At 40.1% G+C, this 23846-nt stretch overlaps 2 protein-coding genes across 3 annotated transcripts; both read left to right on the forward strand.

Annotated features, from left to right (window-relative positions):
• Positions 1-26: 26 nt before the first annotated feature.
• Positions 27-5384, forward strand: LOC123484449 (TBC1 domain family member 2A-like). 2 transcript variants are annotated; one of them, XM_045214811.1, is made up of 3 exons: positions 27-439; positions 4451-4617; positions 5131-5384. In XM_045214811.1, exons 1-2 carry the CDS (start codon positions 128-130, stop codon positions 4610-4612), a joined length of 474 nt encoding a protein of 157 aa, XP_045070746.1. In that variant the 5' UTR covers positions 27-127; the 3' UTR covers positions 4613-4617; positions 5131-5384. The 2 variants fall into 2 exon arrangements, with proteins under 2 accessions (XP_045070746.1, XP_045070747.1); XM_045214812.1 differs by lacking the exons at positions 4451-4617; positions 5131-5384 and adding an exon at positions 1407-1521.
• On the forward strand, positions 4761-12908 carry LOC123484448 (TBC1 domain family member 2A-like). The gene is made up of 5 exons (XM_045214810.1): positions 4761-5261; positions 5410-5621; positions 5882-6250; positions 6978-7088; positions 12411-12908. The coding sequence occupies exons 1-5, from the start codon at positions 5105-5107 to the stop codon at positions 12513-12515; spliced, it is 954 nt and encodes a 317-aa protein (XP_045070745.1). The 5' UTR covers positions 4761-5104; the 3' UTR covers positions 12516-12908.
• The last annotated feature ends 10938 nt before the right edge of the window (positions 12909-23846 follow it).

Consider the following 23846-nt stretch of genomic DNA (forward strand, 5'->3'; position numbering starts at 1 on the left):
CTGCATTGTTGGTTAAGGGCTTGTAAGTAAGCATTTCACGGTAAGGTGTACTACACCTGTTGTATTTGCCGCATGTGACAAATACAATTTGATTTGATTTGCGGTGGAGAAAGCAGGCAGGGACGGAATGAATGACATTGCCTTTCTAAACAAAGACGGGGACAGTTTGCCCACTGAGCCCAGAAAGCAGAGCCCAGTGGTATCTGGTGCCACCATGTTATGCGGTTATCTGGACAAAATGAGCGGGCCACTGAAGGTCTGGAGGTCCCTCTGGTTCATATACAAGGAGAATGAGTGTCAGCTGGTCTACTACAAGTGTGCCCAGGACGTGAATCCACTGGGATGGATTGACCTGTCCAACGCCATACTTGGAGACCTACCGCAGGCAGACCAGGGGACCTTCTACATTCAAACGCCCGAGCGCACCTTAACCCTCAAGGTAAACTTGCCCAAGCGCAACATGTGCCTTCAGAAAGTATTCATATAATGGCAATATGAAATTAAAAAAAAAAAATACTCACGATCCACAGCAATCCTTTAAGTGGACCACATAAAATATTAAATGCTTAGGATGCTTAATAAGTGACAACAAACAACAAATATATAAAGATAACTTTATTCCATTAATCAACAATATGAAAGCAGATCTAATTAAATGGAATAATCTTCCAATAAATCTTATAGGTAGAATAAACCTCTTTAGAATGGCATGGCTGCTAAAGTTTTTGTATTTATTTTCAGTAATACCAATTACCCCACCGAAGACATTCTTCTAAAAAAGTATACTCGGTCATAACAGACTTTATATATGGGCAAATAAAACTGTTTTAAAGTCACGATTGGCCTCAGTGTGAAATCCCTGAGCGGTTCCTTCCTCTCCAGCAACTGAGTTAGGAAGGGCGCCTGTATCTTTGTGTGTATTGATGCACTACTGGGTGTATTGATACACTATCCAAAGTGTAATTCATTACTTCACCATGCTCAAAGGGATATTCAATGTCATTTTTTTGTTTTACCCATCTACCAAAACCTCCCTGGTCTTTGTGGTTGAATCTCTGTTTTAAATTCACTGCTCGACTGAGGGACCTTACAGATAATTGTATGTGTGGGGTACAGAGATGAGGTAGTCATAAAAAAATCATGGGTATCCCTAATAAATACAAATGTTACTATTATTGCACACACATTGAATCGATGCAACTTGTTAAGCACATTTTTACTCCTGAACTTATTTAGGCTTACCATAACAGAGGGATTGAATACTTATTGACTCAAGACATTCCAGCTTTTAATTTGGAATTAATTTGTAAAAAATTCAAAAAACATAATTCCACTTTGACATTAAAATCTACATTTACTCCATTTGAAATTCAGGCTGTAATAACAAAACATTTTTTTTTCTTCAGGGAAAACATATTGAGACCTAGGTTTCTTTTACAAATGTGCCCTGTATATACAGCAAAGGGACCAGGACGACTGATCCATGTATCGTGAAATTTTGAGTGAAAACCTCCTTCCATCAGCAAGGGCATTGAAGATGAAACATGGCTGGGTCTTTCAGCATGACAATGATCCCAAACACACCGCCCGGGCAATGAAGGAGTGGCTTCGTAAGAAGCATTTCAAGGTCCTGGAGTGGCCTAGCCAGTCTCCAGATCTCAACCCCATAGAAAATCTTTGGAGGGAGTTGAAAGTCCGTGTTGCCCAGCGACAGCCCCAAAACATCACTGCTCTAGAGGGAGATCTGCATGGAGGAATGGGCCAAAATACCAGCAACAGTGTGTGAAAACCTTGTGAAGACTTACAGAAAACGTTTGACCTGTGTCATTGCCAACAAAGGGTATATAACAAAGTATTGAGACATTTTTGTTATTGACCAAATACTTATTTTCCACCATAATTTGCAAATAAATTCATTAAAGATCCTAAAATGTGATTTTCTGGATTTTTTTTTCTCATTTTGTCTGTCATAGTTGACGTGTACCTATGATGACAATTACAGGCCTCTCTCATCTTTTTAAGTGGGAGTACTTGCACAATTGGTGGCTGACTAAATACTTTTTTCCCCCACTGTACAACATATAGTTGAAGTCGGAAGTTTCATACACTTAGGTTGGAGTCATTAAAACTTGTTTTTCAACCATCCACAAATTTCTTGTTAACAAACTATAGATTTGGCAAGTTGGTTAGGACATCTACTTTGTGCATGACACAAGTAATTTTTCCAACAATTGTTTCCAGACAGATTATTTCACTTATAATTCACTGTATCACAATTCCAGTGGGTCAGAAGTGTACATACACTAAGTTGACTGTGCCTTTAAACAGCTTGGAAAATTCCTGAAAATGATGTCATGGCTTTAGAAGCTTCTGATAGGCTAATTGACGTAATTTGAGTCAATTGGAGGTGTACCTGTGGATGTATTTCAAGGCCTACGTTCAAACACAGTGCCTCTTTGCTTGACATCATGAGAAAATCAAAAGAAATCAGCCAAGACCTCAGAAAAAAATGTGTAGAACTCCACAAGTCTAGTTCCTGAAGGTACCACGTTCATCTGTACAAACAATAGTACGCAAGTATAAACACCATGGGACCACACAGCCGTCATACCGCTCAGGAAGGAGACGCGTTCTGTCTCCTAGAGATGAACGTACTTTGGTGCGAAAAGTGCAAATCAATCCCAGAACAACAGCAAAGGACCTTGTGAAGATGCTGGAGGAAACAGGTAAAAAAGTATCTATATCCACAGTAAAAACGAGTCCTATATCGATATAACCTGAAAGGCCGTTCAGCAAGGAAGAAGCCACTGCTCCAAAAACCGCCATAAAAAAGCCAGACTACGGTTTGCAACTGCACATGGGGACAAAGTTCGTACTTTTTGGAGAAATGTCCTCTGGTCTGATTAAACAAAAATAGAACTGTTTGGCCATAATGACCATCGTTATGTTTGGAGGGAAGAGGGGGTGGCTTGCAAGCCAAAGAACACCATCCACCGTGAAGCACAGGGCGGCAGCATCATGCTGTGGGGGTGCTTTGCTGCAGGAGGGACTGGTGCACTTCACAAAATAGATGGCATCATGAGGAAGGAAAATTATATGGATATATATTGAAGCAACATCTCAAGACATCAGTCAGGAAGTTAAAGCTTGGTCGCAAATGGTTCTTCTAAATGGACAATGACCCCAAGCATTCTTCCAAAGGTGTGGCAAAATGGCTTAAGGACAACAAAGTCAAGGTATTGGAGTGGCCATTACACAGCCCTGACCTCAATCCTATAGAAAATGTGTGGGCAGAACTGAAAAGGCGTGTGCGAGCAAGGAGGCCTACAAACCTGACTCAGTTACACCAGCTCTGTCAGGAGGAATGGGCTAAAATTCACCCAACTTATTGTGGGAAGCTTGTGGAAGGCTACATTTGACCCAAGTTAAACAATTTAAAGGCAATGCTACCAAATACTAATTGAGTGTATGTAAACTTCTGACCCACTGGGAATGTGATGAAAGAAATAAAAGCTGAAATAAATCATTCTCTCTACTATTATTCTGACATTTCCCATTCTAAAAATAAAGTGGTGATCGTAACTGACCTAAGAGTTTAAATGTATTTGGCTAAGGTGTATGTAAACTTCCGACTTCAACTGTATATATACACATTATACCCAAACATATACACATTCAAATACAAAATTACAGTCATGGGAAGCACAACATTTGTGCTTCCCATAACTGTATTTTTGTATTTAATAAACATCACAAAAACAGTTACATTCCTCCACAAATGGTGTAAGTCCCCATTCAATACTTTAAATTCCACAAATGGCACCAGTACATCAAGATTAAATGTATTTAGAATTTTAGAGTCTTTCCATTGAGTGTGCAAAGTCTGATGAAGTGCAGGTCAGCAGTCCCATGAAGTAAGTCTGTGGGAGTACAGTGGGGTTGTGGTCATGGCTGTTGGTGCTGAAACATACTAGTGGTGTTTCATCTGTGGGAAAGGGGGAAGTGCCTCTAGGAAGTCTAAGGTCACAGCTGTCTACCTATGTACAACCAATGACAAGAAGAAAGTGGACACACCCACACCTTCCTACCACCTTGCTATGAGATGCATAATTCAATGTCCTAACTGAGTTCAATGCAAATCACCCTCAGCAGGACACCTTACATAGGCATCATTCCCCCCAACTTTTTTAAAGTATTCATTTTTCAATAGATTCAATACTGCAAAGAATCATGCTCTAAAACAGTAAAGAGAATCAAAGGGCCTCAACTCCATTAAACCTGTAATGCTGTATTAGATAGACATCCCCATAGTGTGAGGTTTTGTGTCTTTTAGTGTTTCTTCTCACTGCAAATGTGCTTAGAAAATATTTTTATTTGAAAGTAAAATGTCGCCCTCTGGTCATATGAGGTTCTACTTGAGGTCATTCTCAAAACCTGTCTTGAATTTCAGGCTGTGAATTGCGAGTCTATGATATACTGGCTGAAGCAGCTCCAGTTGAAGAGGTGGCATCATCGGAACATTTCTGGAAAGCTGGGAAAGGTCACCAGTCACCACGCACTACGACAATACACCACACTGAGTGACGTCCTTCTCAGACATCCTCGGACATGAATTCAGTCAGTATACACAAATATTAACCATTTTCATACATCTGCAAACACACACACACACACTAAACAGAATTGGTGTTTGTTCACTCTATAAATTCACATAGCTTTTTTAGATTGTGAGGAAATATCTCAATTTAGTATTTTATTAAGATCCCCATTAGCTGTTGCTAATGCAGCAGTTACTCTTCTTGGGATCCACACAAAACGTAAAACATTACATAATAAAGAACATTAATAGACAAGAACATCATTAAAGGACAGACCTACATAAAAGTAATGATATCTATAATAATAATAATAATATAATATGCCATTTAGCAGACACTTATATCTACCCATTGATTCTTGAAGAAAATCATTTAGAAATACCTCATGAGCAAAGTACAACTGTCTTACCCCATCATAACCCCAAATATAAACTTGTGTTACTGTCATTTGAGTCTTTGTACACAAATGTACAGACTAAAAGAGTTGGTGTGTGCTTATTTACTGTATGTTTATGTCCGTCTGTGGTTGTAGTAGGGAAAACGTACACCGGAGCCGCTCCTCCCAGGAGCTCAGCCACGGCCTCAACTGGGAGGAACTCTGGGACCCGTTCCTGCCACTCAAAGATATCCAGGCCCCTCCATATTTTGACCAGGACAAATCCCGTAGGTCTCTCCTAGGCCACCTGATCCACCTTTTTGAGTGTTCACAGATATGAAAGGACTGGATAGGTGAAAGCAATATGGCAGAGGCCACCTCTGTAATTAACAGTATATTTTTAAAGTAATTGAAAACCATTTTATCTTTGTACAGCTCCAAAAATAAATATTGAGTCCTCTGGGCCAGCAAGACAGTGTGTCCAGGAGGTAGAGGCACCAAAGGAACACCAGAGCTCCCTAAGCAGTGAGGGCTCCCCTTCTACCCCCACAGACAAGACTACTAGTCCACAGCAGGAAGAGCCTGCAGACACTGCCCATCTTCAACAGGAAGTGCTCAGTCTGGCAGACCAGGTCAAGGCCCAGAAGGTAAGGTCTGGAATAACAGTCCTGGAATATTTCTGTATCAGTAAATAAAGCTAACCTCAATTATAAATCAAACACATCTATATAGCCCAATATTTCTCTGAGGTCCATGTCAAATATTTTACCCAAGATCATGTTAATAAGATAAGTCTTAAGCTTCGAACACACTGCGACAACTGTTGACACAATGTGCTATAGCGACCACCGGCTGGGTGTCACGTCTAAGCCTGTCCCTGTAATCTCTGATGTCACTTCCTTTTTAGGATCTAGTAACTCTGTTGCAGAAGGCCCTGGAGGTGGCCCAGCAGGAAAAATTGACTCCTGCAGTAGAGTCCCTGAGGTCGGAGGGCGAAGGGAAGAGTTCCCACTCACAACCATGGAATCATGGCAAGTGCAACACAGATCATTCGTATGGCCTGCAGGTGATACCACTGCTGCGGCACGACTGTGTGGCCGAGTCTCAGGATCACATCCGGCTACTGGCTGAGAGAAACCAGGCTGAGAGAGAGTTGGTCCTCCGTCTGTCCCAACAGGTGGCTGAGTGTTTGGCAGACCCCCAGCGAAGCCCCGTCCACGGTTGGACCGTCACTGAAACGCAGGAGCAGCTGAGACAGGAGATTAGGAATCTTAAGGTGATGAAGGTTTCAATGGCTCAGTGGACTAGCTAGAGCAGGGATGGGCAACTCCAGTCCTCGGGGGCCTGATTGGTGACATACTTTTACCCCAGCCCCTGCTAACACACCTGATTCCAATAATCAACTAATCATGGTCTTCACTTTATGCAATTAGTTTAATCAAGTGTGTTAGCTATAGGAAAAAGTCTAAGCGGGATCTTTGGGACAGTCCAACTCTGACGTTACCCCATTGAAGTTGAAATGTAAAACGGTTAAGGTAAGGGTTATTGGTTAAGGTTTGGGTTTATGGTATGGATGTCCCAAGGATCCCTTTTAGCACTAACCGTTAGCTGTAGGGCTGGGGGAAAAGTGTGACACCAATCAGGCCCGAGGACTGGAGTAGCCCATCTCTGAGCTAGAGTAAGTCACTTTAGTTAAAGGCTTCTACTTAAATGACCAATATCGGGATGATAAAGATGGACATCTCTTAGTAGAGTGAAGCCCGTATTCAATCAAACCTGCCTTTGCAATGTTTATGCAGCATCAAATAACTATTGCCAGCGCACACATACACACACATTCTGGAAGATGGAGGGGAGTCTCTGATGTTTTTTCAGTTGTGAAATAGTTCCTACAATAATAACAGTACATCAAACAATAATTCAGGAGCAACCTCTGTAAACTTGAAATACACTTTATAGATGTACTGAAGGCATTATATGAACATTCTCTCTCCCTCCCCAAGGACGACATTGAGACCTACAAGACTCAGAATACTTACTTGAATGCAGAGATCTACCAGCTAACCAAAGTATGGAGGCAGAGTTCAGAACAAGAGAAGTGCTTGATGATAAAGGTACGTGCTGCTGCATAACATTTACAAGACCTGACTTGAGATTGTGTAGTATTTATAAGTAGAGCCATTATTTTGGGGCTTTTACTGAGGCACTTTGATTTTACCGGTATTTCCAGCATGATTCACTAGGTTTGCTGCAGGTAGAAAATCCTCAGAAATGTTCTTTATTTGACACGCTGTCTCCAATCAATCAATCAATGTCTGGTTGTGTGTGTGTCTTTGGTGAAGGGATCAAAAAGCCAATTTATGCTTGATCTGAAAATGTGGTCGGAGGCTCCGTATGGAGGGTTTGACGCAATTGCGGAGCCTCCGGTGGCATGCAGAGGCCAAATTGAGCTCTGTACCACATCGCTGTGTGCCTACGTATAGCTCCGCATTGACATGATTGGTTGACGGTAGGTGGGGGTGGGAGGTCCTGTATAAACACAAACTCACTTCCTTAACAACTTCCTTCACAACAGCTCTGCTCAAAAGCTCTGCGCTGCTCCGCGAAGCGCAAGAAGTATGAGTGCCCTGACTTCTGCAGAGACCGTATCACCGTAAATGCTGCACGGCCAATGCAGAGGTCAGCTTGACCATGCAGCGCCTTTAAGCCAGGGGAGGTGTAGGCAGAGACAGAAGAGGAAGCGATTAGACCATTGATACCACATCCACAAAGTCATAAACCCTGCCTATTTCTACAATTTAGTTTCTTAAAATCTGATTTTATAGCTAACCCTAACCACACTGCTAACCTTATGCCTAACCTTAAATTAAGACCAATACAATATTTTGACTTTGCGGCTGTGGTAACTACTTGAAACCCTATTGCATTGGTGTCTATGGGAGACAAACCCAGTTAAGTTGACCGGAACTTTGCCTGGGGACCAGATGGTGAATGTCTAAATACACCGTCTGGAACATGACAGTGTTTGGTTCTAGAAATGGTCCTCTCAGGTCCTCTACAAACCGGAATGTTGAATACAATTATATTTGAACTTACTCTGCCAATTGTCCATGGTGTTGGTCCATCAGCTGCTCGTCATTTGAGTTAAAATATCCACAGGAAAGTATTGTTTACCCAACTTTTTAGAGCACCGGTACTGAAGTTGACATTTCTATCACCTGACACATGCGCAAAACCATGTAAACACCTTCAAGACTTCGGTTAGTATGCATGGTTCGTGTGCTTGTACTTCCGTCTTGTGCATGTGCCTTCGGTCATGAGCAAAACACATATTGATTGCCACACACAGACCTGCGTTTGGAAGTCGGTTTAATAATACTTTCCTGTGGATATTTTGTCTCAAATTTCTACCAACACCACGGACAATCTGCAAAGTTTACATTTTATTTTATTCAACATTTGTGAATTTTTTCCCCCAATGGTAAACAGCCTGAGTGAACTATCTTCATTTATCCACCATATTTGGTGTAGGTCTGCTAATCATAATTGCACTAAGCCTATTATTTCGCAGTGATTCTACACCTCTCTTTGCTCAAGCTGATCCTCTCCAACAGACTCAGAAGTTGTAGCAAAAAATGGGTCAATTAGGGGCAGTCACTGATCTACAAATAGTATTCCCTGCCAAATAATAGGCTTTGTGCGATTACGATTCTGTAATACTTACAGAAAATATATAGAATTCTTCCATTGTTTAACTAACTTTGTGGAGTAAAACATTTATTTATTTTGTTTGTAATATTTGTAAAACAATTGTACACTTCAGGACTGTGTCAGTAACTATACTGAACAAAAATATAAAAGCTACATGCAACAATTTCAAAGATATTACTGAGTTCCAGTTCATATGAGGAAATCTGTCAATTGAGATCAATTCATTAGGCCCTAATCTATGGATTTCACATGACTGGCAATACAGATATGCATCTGTTGGTCACAGATACCTTTAAAAAATATGGGCCTAGCAATGGGCCTCAGGATCTCATCACGGTACTTTTTTCTCTCACTGTATTTCATTTTATTTGGAATGGCATACATAATGAATATGAGTTCAGGGGACTATAGTTATTAAATATTAAAGCATTAAACCTCTACCACTAAAATCATCAGTCATACAAAAGTTATACTTAAACCTGAACTGGTTCTCCAGTAGATTGGTAGGAATGGCTCATCTCTTGTTCAAATATTGCCTTTTTCCATTTATCCAGATTACAACCTCTCACTTTCAGTTCATCGAAAAAAACGTTTTCAAAATAGCGCCCCTTTCTAAAACAAGCCATACAAAGCTGCTTGCAATTCCAGTTTCATCCTCCAGAAAAGACAGAGCAAATATTACAACAAATAATATGGTTAATTTCAAATATACTAATTAATAGAAAATAAAAAATCTCTTTAATGGTATTCTGAATAGGAAAGGTGGAGTTATGTCAGTTATGTGCAGTTAACAAACATACGGTATATGGAAATGTTTGCTCTATCCAGAATGACAACCAACTGATTGCAGCATTACCATAAAAATGGAGGGGGCAAGTGGAACGGGGAGAAGGTAACTTTTTTGCCCTTTATTAAAGACCAAAATTGGCAACAAAAAACGGTTATAAAAAAATATATATATCAGTTTTACTACGGCGCAATTCAGGTTGCACATTTTTCGATGTGCCGATTCTGTGGCACATGGTTTATGAACTTGAACACAAAACAACGTTTGATTCAAAACTTACAATAATTTAATTATTTAACAAAATTCTTGCCACAAACAGAATGTTATGTACAGTATATGGGCCATACAACCATCTTAGCTCTGAAGATTTTACCACGAAGAGACCGAATCATTAGATCCCGTATTTTGGTATTGCCCCTGTGTATACTGAACAAAAATATAAACGCAACATGTAAAGTGTTGGTCCCATGTTTCATGAGCTGAAATAAAAGATCCTTGAAATTTTCCATTTGTACAAAAATCTTATTTCTTACATTTTGTGCACACATTTGTTTACATCCCTGTTAGTGAGCATTTCTCCTTTGCCAAGATAATCCAACCACCTTACAGGTGTGGCATACCAAGAAGCTGATTAAACAGCATTACACAGGCGCACCTTGTGCTGGGGACAATAAAAGGCCACTCTAATGTACAGTTTTGTAACACCACACAATGTCAAAGATGTCTAAAGTTGAGCGTGCAATTGGCATGCTGACTGCAGGAATGTCCACCAGAGCTGTTGCCAGAGAATTGAATGTTCATTTCTCTACCATAAGATGCCGCCAGTACGTCCAACTGGCCTCGCAACCACAGACCATGTGTTACCACACCAGCCCAGGACCTCCACATCCGGCTTCTTCACCTGCGGGATTGTCTGAGACCAGCCACCCAGACAGCTGATGAAACTGGTTTTGCACAACCGAAGAATTTCTGCACAAACTGTCAGAAACCATCTCAGGGAAGCTCATGTGCGTGCTTGTCGTCTTCACCAGGGTCTTGACCTGACTGCAGTTCGGCATTGTAACCATCTTCAGTGCTCACCTTTGATGGCCAGTGGCACACTGGAGAAGTGTGCTCTTCATAGATGAATCCCGGTTTCAACTGTACCGGGCAGATGGCAGACAGCATTTATGGCGTCATCTGGGTGAGCAGTTTGCTGATCTCGACGTTGTGAACAGAGTGCCCCATGCTGGCGGTGGGGTTATGGTATGGGCAGGCATAAGCTACAGACAAAGAAAACAATTGCATTTTAACGATGGCAATTTGAATCCACAAAGGTACCGTGACGAGATCCTGAGGCCCATTGTCGTGCCATTCATCGGCTGCCATCACCTCATGTTTCAGCATGATAATTCCTGGAAGCTGAAAATGTCCCAGTTCTTCCATGGCCTGCATACTCACCAGACATGTCACCCATTGAGCATGTTTGGGATACACTGGATCAACATGTACGACAGTGTTTTCCAGTTCCCACCAATACCCAGCAACTTCACACAGCCATTGAAGAAGAGTGGGACAACATTCCACAGACCACAATCAACAGCCTGATCAACTCTATGCAAATGAGATGTCGGGCTGCACACCAGATACTGACTGGTTTTCTGATCCACGCCCCCTACTTTTTTTTAAAGGTATCTGTGACCAACAGATGCATATCTGTATTCCCAGTCATGTGAAATCCATAGAATAGGGCCTAAGGAATTTATTTCAATTGACTGATTTCCTTATGAACTGTAACTCAGTAAAATCTTTGAAATTGTTGCATGTTGCGTATATTTTAGAAGTCGTATCTTAAAAGATGCCAGGCAGGGAATGTATTGGAACCTTTTAATAGATTTGTTTCAGTTTGTCCCCACCTATTGGTGATTGTTGTAATTACCATTGTAATTTCACTTCCTGTTTTTACCATAGAAGAAGAATGTGACAAACTCAGTTGTACACAATACCTTGCAGTGTTCAGGCGAGCTGCTATGTGTTTGGAAATCACTAGCAATTGCAAAATATTTGCATGGACACCTAGCATAGCCATTAGAGGTGTTATCATTGTGTTTATTTTCATTAGCTCAGTCTAGCTTAGCTTACAAAGTGAACTTTATGTTTATTGAATTGCTGTACATAGATTGTTATATTTATGTATTTGCAGTTTCACACTTTTCTGCATTAAACATGTCACCTGCCATGTCACCTGCAGGACCTGAAGGACTTAAGTGCCGATAAGAGTTTAGCTGGCTGTTTAACTCAACATACACTCCTTGGGAGTACAGCGTAGAGTGAGAACACTACAATATATGAATGAGCAAGATAATTGTATTTAATAATTGGCAGCCAAGCACCGATTATGTCCCCAGCATAAAAAAAAAAATGCCTACAGTCTATTTATTGGAAATTTGCATGATTACGTGCACTTAACCACCATATTTCATCTGCCTATAAACTCTTGATGCTTTTCCATGTGGTGGTAGGCCTACAACGCAACATATAAACGCGTGACTCTATGTTTAGTTCGATATGATGGTTGTTATGTCAATATTTGCGCATAAAGGTGTTTCCACTGCAATTGTCACAATCAATTTCACAGACAAAAAAATTATCCACCCTTGTGTAGCGTATTTTGTTAGGACATTTTACCCACAAATGTACTGTTTCCATCAGGCCTGTCATTACTTATTTCATGCGTCAGGTTATTCAGCCGCATGAAATGGTTGGATGGGAACCTGGTTAGTGAGACAGTTTTCTTCTCCCCAGCACCATTTAATACAATTCCCACCAATTTGTCAACACTTGTCAACAGGACTGAAAATACTTCTACATACTTATAGTGTGTGACTGGACAACATATGTGTCAAAATATACAACCCGTACATACAAATCACACACTGCTTTTTCCTTCCCTCCACAGGAGACTGACGACCATTGCATTCAGCGACATGAACCCGTTTCCTTTCAGACAGCTCCGTCAGAGATGGGCCCTGCACCTTCAGTGTGTGCATGTACAGTTGAGTGAGTTAGAGCGTATCCAGAGGGAGCTGGGTAGAGAGCGACCCCAGCACAAGGACAGGGAGCTGGGGCTCGTTGCCAGCGAGGACGAGGGGGGCACATGAGCTCTGGATAAAAGGCTCTGGCCGGATTCCAATCAGAACTTTTGCCTCCTGTTACTCACTTATCCCAGTAGATATTGACGGTTTTGTAATTTCTTGTTTGAAGTTTTCAATGTTCATGTTCTATTGTCACGTGCATAAGTACAGTGAAATGCCTTTCTTGCAAGCTCTTTCCCAACAATGCAGTAATCAATATCAGTAGTATTATAAACATTTAGAGTAAAAACAGACGAGAACTAGAAATAAGAACACGAGAAAGTAAGTAAGCTATAAACAGGGTCAGTGCCAATACCATATTTACAATGTGCAGGGATACTGGAGTGGTAGGGGTAATACAGTGAGCTCCAAAAGTATTGGGACAATGACACATTTTGTTGTTGTTTTGGCTCTGTACTCCAGCACTTTGGATTTTAAATGACTGTGAGGTTAAAGTGCAGACTGTCAGTTTAAATTTGAGGGTATTTTCATCCATATCAGGTGAACCGTTCAGAAATTATAGCACTTTTTGTATGTAGTTCCCCCATTTTAGGAGTCCAAAAGTATTGGGACAAATTCACTTACGTGTATTAAAGTAGTAAAAAGTTAAGTATTTGGTCCCATATTCACAGCATGCAATGACTACATCAAGCTTGCAACTCTGTTGGATGTATTTTCTGTTTGTTTTGGCTGTGTTTCAGATTATTTTGTGCCGAATAGAAATGCATGGTAAATAATGTATTGTTTCATTTTGGAGTCACTTTTATTGTAAATAAGAATGTAATGTTTCTAAACACTTCTACATTATTGTGGGTGCTACCATGATTATGGATAATCCTGAATGAATGGTGAATAATGATGAGTGAGAAAGTTAGAGGCATAAATATCATGCCCCCCCCAAAAAAAAATAGCTAACCTCCCCTGTTATTGTAATGGTGAGAAAATAGCATGTCTTGGGGGTATGATATTTGTGTGTCTAACTTTCTCACTCATCATTATTCATGATTCATTCAGGACTTTGTAACTGACCCAATACTTTTGGAGCTCACTGTATGTATAGGGGTAAGGTGACCAAGCATCAGGAAGGATATATGATAATGGTGTGTGTGTGTGTGTGTGAGCAAATGAAGTGTGAGTGTGCATAGTCAGTTCAAAAATAAATTGTGCAAAAATACTGTACTGTTGTACTATTGCAAAGCGTGCTTGAGTGCTAGAAACGTGATTTATAAATCTGTATTATAATTTAACACCATCATGGTGGTTGGTGGACCACAGGGTTGTGTAACTTAATATGTATCTTGAGCTTCTGCTGGAGACCTTTCAAATTGGAAGACAAAACTGACATGAGAGAGACCCTGTCTACGGCTGACAGTTATAGGCGAGCTCAGTCATCCGAGCACGGAGTTGGACACAGATCTGGACGCGCAAAAATACACAATCTGTCTGCATGTTGTCCTGATATTGTTCAGATCTGGCTGTCCACCTCCAGAGATAACATGTAGTCAATCGTGTCGTTTGCCCATTTGCGCGCAGCGCCATCTATAGCTGCGGTAATAATTTATATGGACATCATTTGAATGGTACTGTATTCTTTTGAACACATACTGAAAACATGTTTTAGTATCCCTAAATATGATTTGTGGATCCCAAACATTCCTTGACTTTTAGAATATGAACAAAACGTCAAATCTTTATCTGGCAGATTTACTGTTTGAGCCAGTTTGCATGTTCACCATGCCTACACTTTTTTTTACTGCATATTACTGAAAATTGCTCTCAAGCACACCACTTTTAGTGTAGGTTCTGCCCTTGAAAGAAGAATTCCCAACTTCTCAATAATAATACAAAAGATATGGTGCAGCTCTACTTCAATTCAACATTTATTATTTTGAATTGAAGTAGAGCTGCTTCAATTAATTTGTATTATAACTTCATATGAAAGGTGTTTACTTTAAAATGAATATCCAACTTCACCTGGGTACCTGACTCACGTGGTAGGCTACAGAGCGAAGGAGAGCTGTTAAACACTCCCTTACTGAAAACAGGCTTCTGGTAAACAGTTGTGGCAAACGTTTGGCCAATTTGCCGCAAATTTGCGGCAAGCTCATATTTTCATATGCAAATTCGTTTTGTGGCAAACTGTTGCGGTAAATTTGCGGCAACTTTTGAACTTCTGGCAAACAATTCTGGGAAACTTGTGGTGAACATTCTGTTTGACGCAATTTCAGTATTAGAATGCAAATTAGATCAGGTTTTTGGTTACTGTGTGTTAAACAACATTGAAATGTATCCACATAAACCAAATCACATAACTTTAAATGAACTTACTTCACAGAGAAAAAAACAAAACACAATAAATATAGTAAATATACTAAACAACACGTATTCAATGTCTTTAACAGATACAAATAAATCCAATACAACTTGAAATCATCAGCATGGTAATGAAGAAAATAGCAAAGACTGGATATTTCCCAAATAAATTGTTTCATCTTTTTATGTACAGTGGCTTGGGAAAGTATTCACCCCCTTGGCATTTTTCCTATTTTGTTGCCTTACAACATAGAATTTAGATGGATTTTTTGGGGGGGTTGTATCATTTGATTTACACAACATGCCTACCACTTTGAAGATGAAAAATATTTTTTTTGTGAAACAAATAAGAAATAAGACAAAAAAACAGAACTTGAGCATGCATAACTATTCACCCCCCCAAAGTCAATACTTTGTAGAGCCACCTTTTGCAGCAATTACAGCTGCAAGTCTCTTGGTGTATGTCTCTATAAACTTGGCACATCTAGCCACTGGGATTTTTGCCCATTCTTCAAGGCAAAACTGCTCCAGCTCCTTCAAGTTGGATGGGTTCTGCTGGTGTACAGCAATCTTTAAGTCATACCACAGATTCTCAATTGGATTGAGGTCTGGGCTTTGACTAGGCCATTCCAAGACATTTAAATGTTTCCCCTTTAACTACTCGAGTGTTGCTTTAGCAGTATGCTTAGGGTCATTGTCCTGCTGGAAGGTGAACCTCCGTCCCAGTCTCAAATCTCTGGAAGACTGAAATAGGTTTCCCTCAAGAATTTCCCTGTATTTAGCGCCATCCATCATTCCTTCAATTCTGACCAGTTTCCCAGTCCCTGCCGATGAAAAACATCCGCACCACCATGCTTCACTGTGGGGATGGTGTTCTCGGGTGATGAGAGGTGTTGGGTTTGCGCCAAACATAGCGTTTTCCTTGAAGGCCAAAAGCTCAATTTTAGTCTCATCTGACCAGAGTACCTTCTTCCATATGTTTGGGGAGTCTCCCACATGCCTTTTGGTGAGCACCAAACGTGTTTGCTTATTTTTTTCTTTAAGCAATGGCTTTTTTCTGGCCACTCTTCCATAAAGCACAGCTCTGTGGAGTGTACAGCTTAAAGTGGTCCTATGGACAGAGAGTCCAATCTCCGCTGTGGAGCTTTGCAGCTCCTTCAGGGTTATCTTTGGTCTCTTTGTTGGCTCTTTGATTAATGCCCTCCTTGCCTGGTCCGTGAGTTTTGGTGGGCGGCCCTCTCTTGGCAGGTTTGTTGTGGTGCCATATTCATTCCATTTTTTTATAATGGATTTAATGTTGCTCACGGGGATGTTCAAAGTTTCGGTTATTTTTTTATAACCCAACCCTGATCTGTACTTCTCCACAACTTTGTCCCTGACCTGTTTGGAGAGCTCCTTGGTCTTCATGGTGCCGCTTGCTTGGTGGTGCCCCTTGCTTAGTGGTGTTGCAGACTCTTGGGCCTTTCAGAACAGGTGTACATATACTGAGATCATGTGACAGATCATGTTAGATTGCAAACAGGTGGACTTTATTTAACTAATTACAGTGGGGGAAAAAAGTATTTAGTCAGCCACCAATTGTGCAAGTTCTCCCACTTAAAAAGATGAGAGAGGCCTGTAATTTTCATCATAGGTACACGTCAACTATGACAGACAAATTGAGAAAACAAATTCCAGAAAATCACATTGTAGGATTTTTAATGAATTTATTTGCAAATTATGGTGGAAAATAAGTATTTGGTCACCTACAAACAAGCAAGATTTCTGGCTCTCACAGACCTGTAACTTCTTCTTTAAGAGTCTCTTCTGTCCTCCACTTGTTACCTGTATTAATGGCACCTGTTTGAACTTGTTATCAGTATAAAAGACACTTGTCCACAACCTCAAACAGTCACACTCCAAACTCCACTATGGCCAAGACCAAAGAGCTGTCAAAGGACACCAGAAACAAAATTGTAGACCTGCACCAGGCTGGGAAGACTGAATCTGCAATAGGTAAGCAGCTTGGTTTGAAGAAATCAACTGTGGGAGCAATTATTAGGAAATGGAAGACATACAAGACCACTGATAATCTCCCTCGATCTGGGGCTCCACGCAAGATCTCACCCTGTGGGGGTCAAAATTATCACAAGAACGGTGAGCAAAAATCCCAGAACCACACGGGGGGGACCTAGTGAATGACCTGCAGAGAGCTGGGACCAAAGTAACAAAGCCTACCATCAGTAACACACTACGCCGCCAGGGACTCAAATCCTGCAGTGCAAGACGTGTCCCCCTGCTTAAGCCAGTACATGTCCAGGCCTGTCTGAAGTTTGCTAGAGTGCATTTGGATGATCCAGAAGAGGATTGGGAGAATGTCATATGGTCAGATGAAACCAAAATATAACTTTTTGGTAAAAACTCATCTCGTCGTGTTTGGAGGACAAAGAATGCTGAGTTGCATCCAAAGAACACCATACCTACTGTGAAGCATGGGGGTGGAAACATCATGCTTTGGGGCTGTTTTTCTGCAAAGGGACCAGGACGACTGATCCGTCTAAAGGAAAGAATGAATGGGGCCATGTATCGTGAGATTTTGAGTGAAAACCTCCTTCCATCAGCAAGGGCATTGAAGATGAAACGTGGCTGGGTCTTTCAGCATGACAATGATCCCAAACACACCGCCCGGGCAACGAAGGAGTGGCTTCGTAAGAAGCATTTCAAGGTTCTGGAGTGGCCTAGCCAGTCTCCAGATCTCAACCCCATAGAAAATCTTTGGAGGGAGTTGAAAGTCCGTGTTGCCCAGCGACAGCCCCAAAACATCACTGCTCTAGAGGAGATCTGCATGGAGGAATGGGCCAAAATACCAGCAACAGTGTGTGAAAACCTTGTGAAGACTTACAGAAAACGTTTGACCTGTGTCATTGCCAACAAAGGGTATATAACAAAGTATTGAGAAACTTTTGTTATTGACCAAATACTTATTTTCCACCATAATTAGCAAATAAATTCATAGAAAATCCTACAATGTGATTTTCTGGATATTTTTTTCTCATTTTGTCTGTCATAGTTGACGTGTACCTATGATGAAAATTACAGGCCTCTCTCATCTTTTTAAGTGGGAGAACTTGCACAATTGGTGGCTGACTAAATACTTTTTTTCCCCACTGTATGTGACTTCTGAAGGTAATTGGTTGCACCAGATTTTATTTAGGGGCTTCATAGCAAAGTGGGCGAATACATATGCACGCACCATTTTTCCGATTTTTATTGTTTAAAATTTCTTGAAACAAGTTATTTTTTTCATTTCACTTCACCAATTTGGACTATTTTGTGTATGTCCATTACATGAAATCAAAATCAATTTAAATTACAGGTTGTAATGCAACAAAATAGGAAAAACGCCAAGGGGGATGAATACTTTTGCAAAGCATTGTAGCTACAACATTTAAATGACAAAAATGTGAACACTATGGGGATGTTGACCGTAGGATGTTTAAACGGACAACTACATAATTATTTATATGAGCCAAGTGATAACTGAGCAATAGATGAACCAATGGAAGTTTAAAAGATAATTAACAAAATTGTAATAATTAAAACTAAACACTAAATCAAACCCAGTTCAGAACTATTGCCTTTTTGAGCGAACTTTGGAGATAGAGGCCCTGTGGAAGTCCTTTGTTCAAAGCTTGTTGAATGCATGCACTGAAACAATCAGAAAACAAAACAAAATTAGGAAACTGAAAACAATTTCTATTTTGGTATTTTAAAAGCTAGAAATTGAGTTATGCCTAATATGGCAATTCATATTATTTTTCCAAAATGAATTATTGTTACTCAAAAAAATGCTGGGTTAAAAATAACGCAATTTGAGTAATTCCGACAACCCAGCGGTGGGTCAATATTAGACAAAGACAGCATTGGGTTAATTCAACTCAGCGGGTTTGGGTTGTGCTTCTAACTCAGTGCCTTGGGTTGAGCGCATGACCCAACTGCTGGGTAAATTAGAATATATTGCTGGGTTAAGACAACGCAGTGTGTTGGGTTGTGACATAAACCCAGCACATTGGGTTGGGGGATTGACCCAGCAGCTGCGTAATTTTTTATGTAATCCTTGTGTTATTTTTCAATGTCATCCTAATTTCAATTTTGCTTGCATATTTTAGCCTTCTCTACCATCCCACCCCCTCCCTTTCCTACACACAATCAAGATACAATGTTGAATTTCAAATAATTTCTATTGCCTGAACATATATAACGTTTATATATACAGTGGGGAAAAAAGTATTTAGTCAGCCACCAATTGTGCAAGTTCTCCCACTTAAAAAGATGAGAGAGGCCTGTAATTTTCATCATAGGTACACGTCAACTATGACAGACAAATTGAAAAGAAAAAAATCCAGAAAATCACATTGTAGGATTTTTAATGAATTTATTTGCAAATTATGGTGGAAAATAAGTATTTGGTCACCTACAAACAAGCAAGATTTCTGGCTCTCACAGACCTGTAACTTCTTCTTTAAGAGGCTCCTCTGTCCTCCACTCGTTACCTGTATTAATGGCACCTGTTTGAACTTGTTATCAGTATAAAAGACACCTGTCCACAACCTCAAACAGTCACACTCCAAACTCCACTATGGCCAAGACCAAAGAGCTGTCAAAGGACACCAGACACAAAATTGTAGACCTGCACCAGGCTGGGAAGACTGAATCTGCAATAGGTAAGCAGCTTGGTTTGAAGAAATCAACTGTGGGAGCAATTATTAGGAAATGGAAGACATGCAAGACCACTGATAATCTCCCTCAATCTGGGGCTCCACGCAAGATCTCACCCCATGGGGTCAAAATGATCACAAGAATGGTGAGCAAAAATCCCAGAACCACACAGGGGGACCTATTGAATGACCTGCAGAGAGCTGGGACCAAAGTAACAAAGCCTACCATCAGTAACACACTACGCCGCCAGGGACTCAAATCCTGCAGTGCCAGACGTGTCCCCCTGCTTAAGCCAGTACATGTCCAGGCCCGTCTGAAGTTTGCTAGAGTGCATTTGGATGATCCAGAAGAGGATTGGGAGAATGTCATATGGTCAGATGAAACCAAAATATAACTTTTTGGTAAAAACTCAACTCGTTGTGTTTGGAGGACAAAGAATACTGAGTTGCATCCAAAGAACACCATACCTACTGTGAAGCATGGGGGTGGAAACATCATGCTTTGGGGCTGTTTTTCTGCAAAGGGACCAGGACGACTGATCCGTGTAAAGGAAAGAATGAATGGGGCCATGTATCGTGAGATTTTGAGTGAAAACCTCCTTCCATCAGCAAGGGCATTGAAGATGAAACGTGGCTGGGTCTTTCAGCATGACAATGATCCCAAACACACGCCCGGGCAACAAAGGAGTGGCTTCGTAAGAAGCATTTCAAGGTCCTGGAGTGGCCTAGCCAGTCTCCAGATCTCAACCCCATAGAAAATCTTTGGAGGGGAGTTGAAAGTCCGTGTTGCCCAGTGACAGCCCCAAAACATCACTGCTCTAGAGGAGATCTGCATGGAGGAATGGGCCAAAATACCAGCAACAGTGTGTGAAAACCTTGTGAAGACTTACAGAAAACGTTTGACCTGTGTCATTGCCAACAAAGGGTATATAACAAAGTATTGAGAAACTTTTGTTATTGACCAAATACTTATTTTCCACCATAATTTGCAAATAAATTCATAAAAAAATCCTACAATGTGATTTTCTGGATTTTTCTTTCTCATTTTGTCTGTCATAGTTGACGTGTACCTATGATGACATTTACATTTACATTTACGTCATTTAGCAGACGCTCTTATCCAGAGCGACTTACAAATTGGTGCATTCACCCTATAGCCAGTGAATAACCACTTTACAATATGTTTTATTTTTTATTTTTATTTTTATTTATTTTTAGGGGGTGGGGGTAGAAGGATTACTTTATCCTATCCCAGGTATTCATTAAAGAGGTGGGGTTTCATAAAAATCCTACAATGTGATTTTCTGGATTTATTTTCTCATTTTGTCTGTCATAGTTGACATGTACCTATGATGAAAATTACAGGCCTCTCATCTTTTTAAGTGGGAGAACTTGCACAATTGGTGGCTGACTAAATACTTTTTTTTCCCCACTGTAGATTGCTAAATAGTTTGGAAGAGATTTTTGATGTACCGATTTCATGGCACATGGTTCATGAATCTGATACGCAAAATGACGCTGGATTCAAAACTTCTAGTTTTTCAATTAAAATTATTATACAAAATTATTGCAACTAATAGAATGTTATATATATGGGGGACACAACCATCCCAGCTCTGCAGATTTTGCTGAGACAGAATCATTAGATCATTTGTTTTGGTACTGTCCGTACAGTATGTAGCTTTTTTTCGGTCGCAGGTTCAAGAATGGCTGAAGAATTGCAACATTTACCTGGAGCTAACTCTGCAAATAGCACTGCTAGGTGATTTGAAAAGTCTTAGTCAATCGATCAATAATATAATAATACTCTTAGCAAAAATGTTTATCTTCAATTTACAATCTTTAGAAACTATGAGAATAGAAAGGTTCAGAACTTTTGTGTAACATCACAGCATAGTTGAAAAATATATGGCAAATAGAAATTAAAACTGGATGGTGTTCAGAGATAGATGGGAGGGGTTGGTTGGAGCTGAAGGGTGGGACCAAAAAAATAATAAGATAACTAATGTAAAATATACTATGTCCGTAAAATGTATATAGGTTCAGAACTTTTGTGAACAGCACAGTTGGAAAATATATGGCAAATAGAAATCATAACTGGATGGTGTTCAGAGATAGATGGGAGGGGTTGAGGGTAGCTGAAGGATGGGACTAAAAACAAACAAAATATAATTATTGTAAAATATACTGTGTACGTAAAATGTATATAGTATGTATAAGCTGGAAGTAGAAGCCTAAGTGTTGTTGTCCATTAGTTTACTCCAATTAGGGGAGGGATGGTAGGGATAGGGGGAAATAATAAAGGAAAAAATATATATTTTAAAATATAATAATATATATATATATATATATATATACATACAGTGGGCTCCAAAATTACTGGCACCCCTGACTGGCAATGCACAAACAATACTTAAAATAATGTAAACAATATAATTATAGAGAGAAACTCAAAATACCAACATGTGAGAAATACTGTACTTTATTAATGTTTCAATGGAACCCACCAAAATTATTTATTGATTTAATTAAAAATCAATGTCCTCCAAATCAAGATTTCACAATTAATGGCACCCTTAAAGATTATTGTAAATAACATCTACCAAAATGAAACCAGGAATTAAATTCCACTTATTTAAGTTAATCTGAGTATTAAGGAACTATATTGAGCTATTACATAATTTCCTGTTTCACTAGGGTATAAAATGAGGTAACACACATGCAATATCCCTTTGTCATCCAACACAAAATAACTGGCAGTTCAAAAGAACTGGCAGTTCAAAAAAGACAAATGGTCGGAGACCTTCATAAATCTGGTAATGACTACAAGAAGATCCACAAACAATTGAATATACCACTGAGCACTGTCAGGGCAATTATAAAAAAATTAAAAAGATATGGAACAGTTGAAAACCTCACGGGATAGGGAGGAGGATGGTGAGAGAAACAACAAAATCCCCAAGAATCACTGTGAAAGAATTGCAGGCCTTGGTGGCGTCTTGGGGTCACCAGGTTTAAAAGCACCATCAGACACCACCTCCACAACCACAGGCTCTTTGGAAGGTTTGCCAGAAGATTGCCCTTTCTGACCCAAAGACACAGACACAAGCGCTTGGAGTTTGCCAAATGTCATTTAAATTATGACTGGAAGAAGGTGCTCTGGTCAGATGAGACCAAAATTGAATGTTTTAGTCAGATACAGCATCGGCATGTTTGGCGTCGAAACCCACGGTGAAATATGGTGGTGGGTCAGTGATGTTTTGGGGCTATTTTAATTCCAGAGGTCCAGGGGCACTGGTTAAGATTGATGGCATAATGAATTCCACCAAGTATCAGGCAATTTTGGCTGACAATCTGGTTGCCTCTGCCAGAAGGCTGGGACTTGGCCGTAGGTGGACTTTCCAACAAGACAATGACCCAAAACATACCTCAAGATCCACACAGAAATTGTTATTTGACAACAAAATCAATGTTCTGCCATGGCCATCTTAGTCGCCGGACCTCAATCCAATCGAAAATCTGTGGGCTGAGTTGAAGAGGGCAGTTGATAAGCGCAAACCCAAGAATGTGAAGGATCTTGAAAGGATCTGGTCCAAAATCCCTCCAAATGTGTTCCTTGACCTTGTCAAATATTACAGGAAAATACTCCATGCTGTTACCCTTGCCAGAGGTGGTTGTACTAAGTACTAAATGAGGAGTGCCAATAATTATGAAACCTTGATTTTTGTTAAATTTATTTAGTATTCAATAATTGTATGATTTTGGTTGGTTCCATTGAAACATTAATAAAGTACAGTATTTCTCACATGTTGGTATTTTGAGTGTCTCTCTATAATTAAATTGTTTATATTTTTTAAAGTATTGTTTGTGCATTGCCTGTCAGGGGTGGCAGTAATTTTGGAGCCCACTGTATACAGTACCAGTCAAAAGTTTGGACCTACTCATTCCAGGGTTTTTCTTTATTTTTATTATTTTCTACAGTGGCTTGGGAAAGTATTCACCCCCTTGGCATTTTTCCTATTTTGTTGCCTTACAACCTGGAATTAAAATGGATCATTTGTATCATTTGATTTACACAACAAGCCTACCACTTTGAAGATGCAAAATATTTTTTATTGTGAAACAAACAAGAAATTAGACAAAAAAATGAAAACTTGAGCGTGCATAACTATTCACCCCCCAAAGTCAATACTTTGTAGAGCCACCTTTTGCAGCAATTACAGCTGCAAGTCTCTTGGGGTGTGTCTCTAT

This window comes from Coregonus clupeaformis, unplaced genomic scaffold (genome assembly GCF_020615455.1).
Source record: "Coregonus clupeaformis isolate EN_2021a unplaced genomic scaffold, ASM2061545v1 scaf0319, whole genome shotgun sequence".
Lineage (NCBI taxonomy): Eukaryota > Metazoa > Chordata > Actinopteri > Salmoniformes > Salmonidae > Coregonus > Coregonus clupeaformis.